The sequence below is a fragment of the Crocuta crocuta genome, unplaced genomic scaffold (genome assembly GCF_008692635.1).
Source record: "Crocuta crocuta isolate KB4526 unplaced genomic scaffold, BGI_CrCroc_1.0 scaffold1156, whole genome shotgun sequence".
NCBI lineage: Eukaryota > Metazoa > Chordata > Mammalia > Carnivora > Hyaenidae > Crocuta > Crocuta crocuta.
The window spans coordinates 463720-474685 of NW_027528862.1; the positions used below are offsets into that span (position 1 = coordinate 463720).

General features: G+C 37.4%; 1 protein-coding gene across 4 annotated transcripts in view; it reads left to right on the top strand.

The window, feature by feature from the left end:
* MCTS1 (MCTS1 re-initiation and release factor) overlaps positions 1–10573 on the top strand; it is a 16893-nt gene extending 6320 nt beyond the window's left edge. For 2 of the 4 annotated variants that reach the window (XM_077756282.1, XM_077756279.1), the window contains exons 4-7: positions 1338–1460; positions 3981–4062; positions 5106–5395; positions 6520–10573. In XM_077756282.1, the coding sequence (XP_077612408.1) occupies positions 1338–1460; positions 3981–4062; positions 5106–5187 (287 nt within the window). In that variant the 3' untranslated portion in view covers positions 5188–5395; positions 6520–10573. Of the gene's footprint in view, positions 1–1337; positions 1472–3980; positions 4063–5105; positions 6190–6519 lie in introns of those variants that run through there. The other 2 variants (XM_077756281.1, XM_077756280.1) reach the window with 2 other exon arrangements.
* The last annotated feature ends 393 nt before the right edge of the window (positions 10574–10966 follow it).

Sequence of the window (10966 nt, forward strand, 5' to 3'; positions counted from 1 at the left end):
AAATTGTTTTGAATCTTTCAGGGAGCCTTTAATCCTTAGATTATGAACTATTAGTAGACATACACACACACACACACACACACATTTTTTGGTATTACAAAAGGAATTTGTATTCATTCTAGAGAATTGGAAAGTGCAGAAATAAAATCACCTGTATTCCTATGACCTAGAGATAACCATGGTTAGTATGTTGGTGTACTTCCATCCAATGATTTTCTATGTTGTGTGTGTATGTGTGTTTATATGTTTTTTTCCTTTTTTAAAAAATATTTTTTCCTTTTTAAATTGGGCTCTCAGTTAAATAGCTTTTAATTAATTGACTTCGGTTTTTAGGACAGTTGTAGGTTTATAGAAAAATGGGGCAGAAAATAGAGTTCCCATATGCTTCCTGCCACCCTTCCCTCATTATTAACATCTTATATTGGTGTCATGCATTTGTTATGATTGATGAACCAATACTGATACATTAGTATTAACCGAAGTCCATAGTTTACATTAGGGTTCATTCTTTGCATCGTATATTCTGTGGGTTTTACCAAATGCATAATGTCATGTATCCACTGTTACAGTATCTCTATGATACCATATCATTATATCATATCATATCATATATCATCGTATCCTATCTTATTCTATTGTATTGTATCATAGTGCTAGTATCATAGTGTAGTTTCATTGCCCTAAGAATCCTCTGCTCCACCTATTCGTCCCTTCCTTCTCCTCTCAACCCCTAGTAACCACTGATCTCCTTGGTAGGTTTTTTAATTCTACTTTTTTCTCTTAACATTATATTGTGAACATTTCCCAGGGTATTACATATTTTCCAGAACCATTATATTTTCCATATAATGATTCTATTATACAGGTACTATAGACACACCTTAAGTCATTTATCTCTTCATTGTTGGACATTGAGGTTGATTCCAATTTATTTTTATTGTAAATAGTAGTGCTGCAATGATTATATCTCTGCTTTAATATATTGTATATCTCTAACTTTTTCCTTAGGATAAAGTCCTAGAAAGAGAATTACCAAGTCAAAGAGTTTGAACCTTTCAAGGCTGTTGATATGTCTTATCATGTAGTCCTAAAGAAAAGTTGTACTCCATTATAAGCCTTCTAGCAGTGTCTGAGAATGCCAGTTTTCCTACACTCTTGCTAGCACTGGGAATTACTTTTGTTAAAAATATTTATCAACTTGATAAGTGAAGGATGGAGTTTCAGTTTTATCTTGCATTTGTCAGAATACTGTAATTTTGGGAAATATTCGTTCATGTCCCTTGTCTTTTTCTGTTGAGTCATCAGTCTCTTTATGTGATGTATTTCTTTTCTTCTAGATCCTTTTATCCTGCCACACCAGCAGGTTGATAAAGGAGCTATCAAATTTGTGCTCAGTGGAGCAAATATCATGTGTCCAGGCTTAACTTCTCCTGGAGCTAAACTTTACCCTGCTGCAGTAGGTACAATTGTTGTATCCTTCCCAGGCTATAACTTTTGAAAAATGTCTTCACAGTATTTTTGTCATTACTGGAAGGTCTATCATCCAAAAGATTAGATGTACTTCTCTGGAGGTTACTGTTACTGTTGTCTCACGCCTTTCTTGTTAAATTTCACGATGTGGGAAATAACATCATTTCTGCCTTTCTTATTGCATTTCAAGGTGTGGGAAATAACATCATTTCTATGTCCCAAATTAGAAGTTAAATGGGAACAAGTAATAAAAGAGTCCCAGCTGCATTTCAGCCCAGTTACTCCCCAATGTTACCAAACTCAGGACACAGTGTAAAACTTGATTATTTTAAAAAATGTTTATTTGTTTTGAGGGAGAGAGAGAGAGAGTGAGAGTGCAAGTAGGGGAGGGGCAGAGAGAGGAGAGAGAAAATCCCAAGCCGGTTCTATGCTGTCAGCACAGAACCCGATGCGGAGCTCAAACCTACGAACTGTGAGATCATGACCTGAGCTGAAATCAAGAGTTGGACACTTAACCGACTGAGCCACCCAGGCACCCCTAAGACTTTAGATTATTAATGGAGAAGATATATATGATATGATTGGATCACTTCTTTAGACATTAGCTTGCTACTTAAAAAATGTTTTTAATTTTTTTTTTTTTTTTTTGAGAGAGAGAGCACGAGCAGGGGAGGGGCAGAGAGAGAGGGAAACACAATCTGAAGCAGGCTCCAGGCTCTGAGCTGTCAGCACAGTTCCAGATGCAGGGCTTGAAGTCACAAACTGCAAGACCATGACCTAGCTGAAATCGGATGCTTAAGTGATTGAGCCACCCAGGTGCCCCCATCACCTTGCTATGTATATGGNGATCATTTAAGTTGGATGTTTGGGTCTCAGAACATATTTTCTCAAAGAGAAATGTTAAAGTTTCAGATAGTCCTTAAAATTCATGATGTAACTGAGTCATTTTGCATAATTTTCATTTCTACAGTGGTTTTTAGCTATGTTCTATTTTTTTAAAAATGTTTTTTATTTAGTTTTGAGAGTCAGAGATAGCGCGAGCAGAGGAGGGTCAGAGAGAGAGACACACACAGAATCCAAAGACAGGCTCCAGGCTCTGAGCTAGCTGTCAGCACAGAGCCTGACACGGGGCTCAAACCGACAACCTGTGAGATCATGACCTGAGCCAAAGTCAGACGCTTAACCAACTGACCCACCCAGGCTTCCCTGTTTAGCTATATTCTAGATCAAATAGGTTTTGTTAATAGGTTTGTGTCTGGAGAGGAGGGTATCTTTTCTTTTGTCATGGATAAAGTGCCCATTTGTCTCAGGTTGAGAAGATACTTGGTAGGAATAGGGAAATCACGGAGTAGGAAGGCCATTGGAGTGGGTTTAAGAGTGTGTCCTGGAGACGCCTGGGTGGTTCAGTTGGCCAAGTGGTCGACTTCAGCTCAGGTCATGATCTCACAGTCCATGGGTTCAAGCCCCATGTCAGGCTCTGTGCTGACAGCTAGCTCAGAGCCTGGAGCCTGCTTCCGATTCTGTGTCTCCCTCTCTCTCTGACCTTCCCCCACTCACACTCTGTGTCTCTCTCTCTCAAAAAATAAATAAACACTTAAAAAAAAAAAGAGTATGTCCTGTACTTGAAGGAGACTGTCTAGTCTCCTGACACTCTCCAGTGTCCTCTGTTGTGGCAGTTATATTTAAGGGGTAGTATAAGGTATGTGTTGATACCTTGGGAACAGCTTATATTGACATAGGGACTGGTCACATAATAGGTGCTCAAATATTTTTGGAACATAAACTGAATCTGTGAATTGAAAATGAGTTGGAGAAAAGTATTCTGTGAGGACAGGTTTTGTTTTTAATGTTTATGATTTTTCTAAGTGTTGTAGGTTTATAGTTCTGGAGTTTCCCTTAAGTGGAAAATTTTCCTAGTGCCTAACTTTTGCTTTTAAAGTAATTTTTATTTTGAAATAATATAGACTTTAGGTAGTTGCAAAACTGGTGCAGAGAGATACTTGAACTTTTATTTGTAAAATATGTGCTGCAATGTGTAACATTCTAAATGCTTCAAATGATAACCAGGATCATTCTGGTTGTTCTAGAAATGTTGAAACGTATACTGGGTTCTTACAGATAGACTGGTGATATAATTATTATTTTAATGTGTCCATTACATAAAACCACCATTCAGTGATTAAAACATTAGAACAATGCATATTTATTTATTTCACAATTTTTAATATTTACGTGCAAGAAATTGTAGCTTTTTTGCAAGACTTATTTTGGTTTTGTTGGCATTGGGTTATAGTATTAACATTTAATTTAAAAACCAAGAATGATTATATTAGATTCATTCATTTAGCATTTGTTGAATATTTACAGTGTGTCCACAGACTCTGCTAGGTCCCTGCCCTCAATGAGTTGATGGCCTGGGTGAGGATACAAGATGGGTTCATAGTGGCTTAACTAGTAACGTGATCACTGTTTGATAGCCCCTCTCCAAGGCGTTTTGATTGTTTTCTTAGCTGTGTGTTTTCAGGCAATCATGGCAAAAGGAAAACAGCATGCTTTGTGTGTCGGACTCACGAAGATGTCTGCAGAAGATATGTAAGTCTCACGTTAGGACCCTTAGCTTTTGAGATATGGGCAACCTACGCAGGAAGCATCAGAATGACAGGGGAAATTTGCTGTCATTCATACCACATCTTACAAATATTTAAGCACAGAAGCCTCCTTTCTGATTTTTCCTAACACTTCTGAAGCCATTGAAACCTATTTTGTCTCCAGGATTGCATACTTTTCTTAAACACTCTGAAAAGAACCATGTGCCAACAGCTGTTTTATATGTATGTATGTGGTATTTTAGGAACTTAAACAAAATTAGAGAGAGAGAGACGGTGTACACGCACACGCACTTGTGTGTGCATGCGGCGGGAGGGCCAGAGGGAGAGGGAGAGCGAGAATCCCAAGCAGGGTCCATGCCCAGCATGGAGTCTGATGCTGCCTGATCGCACATCCTGAGGTCATGACCTGAATGTAAATCAAGAGTCAGATGCTTAACTGACTGAGCCACCCAGGTGCCCCAGGAACTTTTTCTTTAGTATGACTTAAATTTTTAATTGGGGGGAAAGATATTTTGCTACTAATTTTTAAGACCACGACATAGTTTAGCACCACATGGTATTTATCTTCTATTTTGACCTCGTGGTATAGATATTAAGGAAGTATTAAAGATACATTACCAAAATATAATCAATATATTGAGAAACTTGGAACTGATTTGATGACCAAATTAATCTTGTTAACTTTATTTCACAGTTAAGGGGTAGTATAAGGTATATGTTGTTTTCATAGTTTTTTATCCTGTTAACTTTGTTTCACAGTGAATTACAAGACTTTGATGTGCTCCTGGTACATCATCACTTTGCTTCTATAAGGCCCACTAGTTAGATCACTAGGATCACTTTAAGAGAAGAACTGCAGCAGAGTAATGTTGTTTAATGTAGTCAATAATGTTAATGTAATATAAATAAATTCCCTGCATGGGGCTCAATGATTGCAAAATAGCAATGCACTTGGAATTATATTTACCATAAGTAAGCCTATAAAAATTCATAACAATATGTTTATGTGCTTTTCTCCTTCCACAGTGAGAAAGTCAACAAAGGAATTGGCATTGAAAATATCCATTATTTAAATGATGGGCTGTGGCATATGAAGACATACAAATGAGCCTCAGAAGGCATGCACTCGGCTAAATGTGGATATTGTGCTGTATCTGTGTTTGTGTTTGTGTGTGACAGCGTGAAGACAGTACCTCTGTGGTTATGCTGAATAAATTCAACAGATGCCAAAATTCTGTTAGCTTCAAAAATAATTTTAATTTTTCTTAAAGTCCAGTTAAAATTGGGTAGCAAGCTTGGACAGTAAGAAGTATCTGGTAAGTAATCAAACGCAGACAACTTAATGTCCTTTTTTAGGCTAATGATGTAAAATTGAAGGGCAGGACTTGGTGAATGAACTTGCCGAGCTCCCCCCCCCTCCGCGCCCCCGCGAATCTGGCTACTTAATGGGCCTGGAAGCTGGACTGGGAATTTTCTCCCATTATCTAGAAATGCCTCCTCTCTTTTGTGTGTGTGTTTCGTTTGGTTGGTTGTTGTCATTTTTAAACTTTTCATTATGGAAAATTCCAAGCATATACAAAAGTACATGAGGAATAGTATAATGGACCTTTTTGTATCCGTCACCCAGCTTCAATTCATGGCAAATCTTACCTCATTTTTATCTCATTTACTTCTTCCTCACCCCACTCCCTGATTATTTGGAAGCGAATCCCAGATACATCATTTTATCCATAGTTACTTTAATATGTATCTTTAAAAGATAAATGCTTTTTTTTAAAAATCATCACAACTAAAATATTATCACACCTAAAAAAGTGAACTATTTCTTAATATGATCAAATATCTTGTTTAAATATGTGACAAATAAACTCAATTGCCTCTCTTTTTTACTTTTTTTAACCACTGGTTTGCTTGAAATTGGTACCAGACAAGGTCCATATATTGCATTTGGTTGTTATTTATTTACGTCTCTTCATCTAAAACTTCTCCCTTTGTCTTTTCCCCTTTAAATTGATTATTGAAGGAATCTGGTTGTTTTGTCCTACAGAGTTTTCTCCCACATTCTGGATTTTGTCGATTCTATTGCTGTAAAGTAATTTTATCTGTTTTTATGTCCTNATGCTTGATGAGATTCAGGTTCATTTTATTTAGCGCCCTGGCCTAAAGCTGGGTAAACTCAGACTACACAGATGCCCAGAACTTCCAGATTTGGGTCCTTACTGTATTCCCCCAAAGAGCGTGTATGTCCTATCCTAAGTGGCATATAAAGGCCATGGACTTATTTTGGCAGGAACAGTAAGCTGTTTGGGGAATTAAATGAGCAGTTATGAATTTATATAGTGACAATAGGCATTTCTTCCTAATAACCTCACTGTTCTAGGGTCTCAGCCATTTTCATTTGGTTGTTTACAAATAGATGACATGTGATTTTATTTTTCAGATGCATACAGACATTTACAAGATTGTGGTGACCTGTGTTACAGTTAGAAGTTGGTGAGAAAGGTGAGGGTGGATAGTAAAAAGAGGGCAACCATTTGACTGGCTGTTGCAGCTGGGCCCAAGATATGATATAGGTGAAGGTTATAGGTCCAGGGTCGGGCCCTCAGATTGAGAAATGATTTCCTGCTAAAGAAACCTGTAAGACTTGGAGATGCCCACATTAGAATGTAAATGTGTTAATTTACAGGGGTAAGTCTGCTTAGGGTAAACAGAAAACTGGAAGTTTCTTGGTGACTTGAGTAAGAGTAAAGGAAGGTTGATAATTTGGGGGAGTATTTCATCTGGCCTGGGGTAAGGCTTAGAGAATTTTTCTTGCTTCATCATTAATTAGAATGTTTATGTCTGCCAAAATCTTTCCCATCCCATAGAGGCGCCCTGATATTTTACTTGCTATAGCCTTTTGAAGTTCTTTGTAGAATATTTGCTTTTGTTATGACAGTTATATTCTACAGTTTACCATATTGTTATATTTTGCTATTCATTCCTGGTGGATAAAAGTGTAAATAGTCTCCTTAGTAACCCATTTATAAATCCTCTTTCGAGGTAGGTTTCTTCAACAGGCCTCATGTTATGCTGACTTACTGGTTTCAAAGTCAGATGTCTCTCCATTTGAGGGATGAGACACCCTATTTGAGGCCTGTAGCACCTCATAGTCTTAAAAAGAGAATATCTGAGTCACTGATGTCAAAACCGAAACTTGAACCTTTATTATTGGCACTAAGTTAATGTTAATTGACCAACATTGCCTATGGAGTGCTGGCAGTGAAAAACAAAGCACTCCCATATTCACGAAGTTGAAACATTTAATTGCCTGGTTTCTGAAATAATTTATCCTTGTTTCTAACCACTGTTAACAGTGGGTGTAGGGAACACTTTAAAAATATTTAACATCATCATCTGTGCTTGTTTTTCCTACTATGCTGAGGTACAGTGACTGTGTTGCCTTGGTGATGCGGACTAAATATGTATGTTTTCTCCTTCCCCTGGGTCTGAGGCCTCGGGTCATGGTGTTGATCAGGGGTGTCACTCTACACGGAGAGCCTGGTCAGTTTCTAAGCATTAGGTCGTGCGGGGAAGCTAATTCAAAGAGGTTAAACTAGCATATCAGCCTCTTTGTACTGCGAGTAAAGGAAACTTAGTTTACCCACGTTCCTGAGATTAGGAATACAGGGAGAGCCTGTTTTCTCTCAGGCAATGTGTCTTCAGTTCATTTTTAATTTCCAAATTAATTCTGTGTCAAGCCAGCCTACAATCTAGCCTCTCTGTATATCTGACATCCCTACTCAGCCAGGGTCAGTTCAGCTCAATATTTCCTGAAGATTTGCTAGGTTCTAGGTGATATGGCCCAAAGATGAATAATACACAGGTGGCCCTTGCCCTTAAGGAGCTTCCAGTCTAGTGAGTAAATTGACATCTAAGAAAACCTGGGTAATGGTGATAGCCCAATACCGATTTATAAAGCCACTGGGAAGTTACTTATACTTTTCCAATTTCAGTCACCAAAATTTGCAAATTACACATGAGCTAAATATAAAAATATTGCTTAGATTGTATCCAATGTGAGGTTAAAAAAATCCAGATGTCTTGGAGTTGCAAGGATTGAGCATTCCAACTCTCATGATTGTCCCATTATGCAATAATATAAAGGCCTGATCAGCCCTCTTCTAGCAGACTGTTATAGTGGTTTGGTGGCCTTCTGTTGGCAGCTGCATTTTTCCTTTTCTTCTCCTTCTTCTTCTGTAAATGTTCTGGACCCAAAACAGGCAGTTGGATTTATCCTAGGGGTAGTCATGAACATTTCCAATCTGAGAGATTTGAGAGTCCTCAAACAGAAGGTCATATGGCATTTGTCAAATAATGATTATATCTAGCCAAGTTTCTCCTCTGCGTACAAATCAGCTACTGAGGATACAGCATTCCTAAGCATAGTGTTTCAGAAGATAAAAGAACGGCAAATGACTCAATTTGGAGATGTATTTCATTACAGTAAAATATTTCACTTGTTTGTTGTTTGTGAGACTATTAATCATGCAGCAATTATGTATTAATGGGAATATGAAATGAATGTATGCTCAAACAAAATATGGTAAATATTTTTAACTTTGTTTATCTAGGTTCCTTAATTTTGAGAATATATCTCTCAAGGCTCTTCAGGAAACTCAAAATGTTCCAATTTCTAAAGGAGTATCCACTAAACCTGATTTATAATGAAAGGAAAAAAATGAAAATGCATGCATCCTATGCCACTATAACCATCACTTCTGAGGTCTCAAGCAATCAGAAAGTTACTCAGGCTATAACCTGTAAGAATTAGGCCATTGAAATATATTTGGAAAGCTCTTCAGAACACTTGTGTTTAGTATGTTATTAATTGTATTTAGACTAAATATAATTTTATTCTTAATATCCTAGTCTCTCATCAACAATTTCTAAAGAAATCATGTCTGTCAACATGGAGACTGATGGGTGTAAATGTATACTTTGCATTATATGTTTTTATACTTTTGTATGTATACTTTATTATACTTTTTATAGCAGGTATAAGAAAGACTACCTAAAATGAACTATAGCACTACTTTGTTTCATATTGTATTAAAACTAATCAAGTACTTGTAAAGGACTAGAACTCCACCAGAACAGGGATGAATGAATGTGATTGGGAACCAGTTTTTAAATCTATGTTGACCCTATTAGACAGGCAGGTTGGTTGGTTGATTGGTTGGTTGGTTTAAAAGCCTGGCCTCTTGGAGAATATAATTTATGTGTGGAAAAATATACAGGAGATGATTTGCTGGAATTTTCTTACTACTATCATGTTTATTAGAATAGGTCATAGGGAAGAAAAATAGATGAAAACATCCAAACTAATTAGTACTATTGATATTTGCCTCTTCAAGTGAAAAATGAAAGGACACCAAATTTTATTCTTGAATACTTTGAGAAATAAAAGATCAATTAGTGAAATAATTTCTTTTAAAAAAATTTAAAAAAAATTTTGTTTGTTTTATTTATTTTTGAGACAGAGAGAGACAGAGTACGAGTGGGGGAGGGACAGAGAGAGAGGGAGACACAGAATCTGAAACAGGTTCCAGGCTCTGAGATAGCTGTCAGCACAGAGCCCGACGCGGGGCTCAAACCTAAGAACCATGAAGTCAGATGCTTAACTGACTGAGCCACCCAGGTGCCCCTAAAAAAATTTTTAATGTTTATTTTTTAGGGGGAGGAGGGGTAGAGAGACACACACACACACAATCTGAAGCAGGCTCCAGGCTCTGAGCTGTCAGAACAGAGCCCGATGCAGGGCTTGAACTCACAAACTGCAAGATCATGACCTGAGCAGAAGTTGGACACCTAACTGACTGAGCCACCCAAGTGAAATAATTTCTAATTAAGGGGTGCCTGGGTGGCTCAGTCAGTTGAGCGTTGGGCTCTGTGCTGAACATGGAGCCTGCTTGAGATTCTCTCTCTCTCTCTCTCTCTCTCTCTCTCTCCCTTCCTCCCTCCCTCCCCACCTTGCCTTCCCTTCCCCATTCACATGTGTGGACTCTAAAATTAAAAAAAAAAATTTTCTACTTAAAACCCCAGTTGTTAGAGAATGATATGCCTCACTCTAATTAAATGGGTTATCTTGCACATTTTAAGAGTAAAACAAATCACAATTTCCACATGATATTTTTTATTGCTCTTCTTGTTTCAGTCTTTAATTTTAAAGTAGTTTAATTTCAGCCAATATGTAAAAGAGGGGACTTTTGGGGGTATAATCATTCACTCCCTTCAGGTTCATTGTAAGTGTTCCCAGAACTCTATCATGGGGGGAAATAACTCTAAATTGAAAAGATACAAAGATTAATTTTCTTTCCTTCTAATTTTAATGTTTTATCACAGGACTTGATTGTGAATGATAACTATGAACTTTAATCTATGATGAAATAAGTAATTTCTTCTGATTGTCACAAGCATATGAGCAAAAGACTGTTTTAAGCAATAAATCATGTAAGCACTTATTGAATGAAGTGCCATTNGGGAAAGCCATACTGGGGAGACTTTTGAGGTCGAGCAATCTGTTTTTATTCTTACCACTTTCCTAATTTCAAAAGGGGACTTTCTGTCTTTGTCGCCAAATGCTGGGGCTGTCCTATGCTGATGCATGGTAAAGCCCCGAGGCTTGGAAATTTGCAAACCAGTGAGATGATTTTGTGATGAAACTGCATGTTGGATTGATACTGCCTGCGACTGAGCTTAAATTTGAGACAACTTTTAAAAGGAGCCATGCACTTTCTTTTAGTTTTGCTTGCCTGTCAGCGGGGCTTGAAATTTCTGTTTCTGCATACTTATGTCTTAATAATTTTTAGTTTCTCATGATCTGAAAGATTTTGTATGCACTTCTA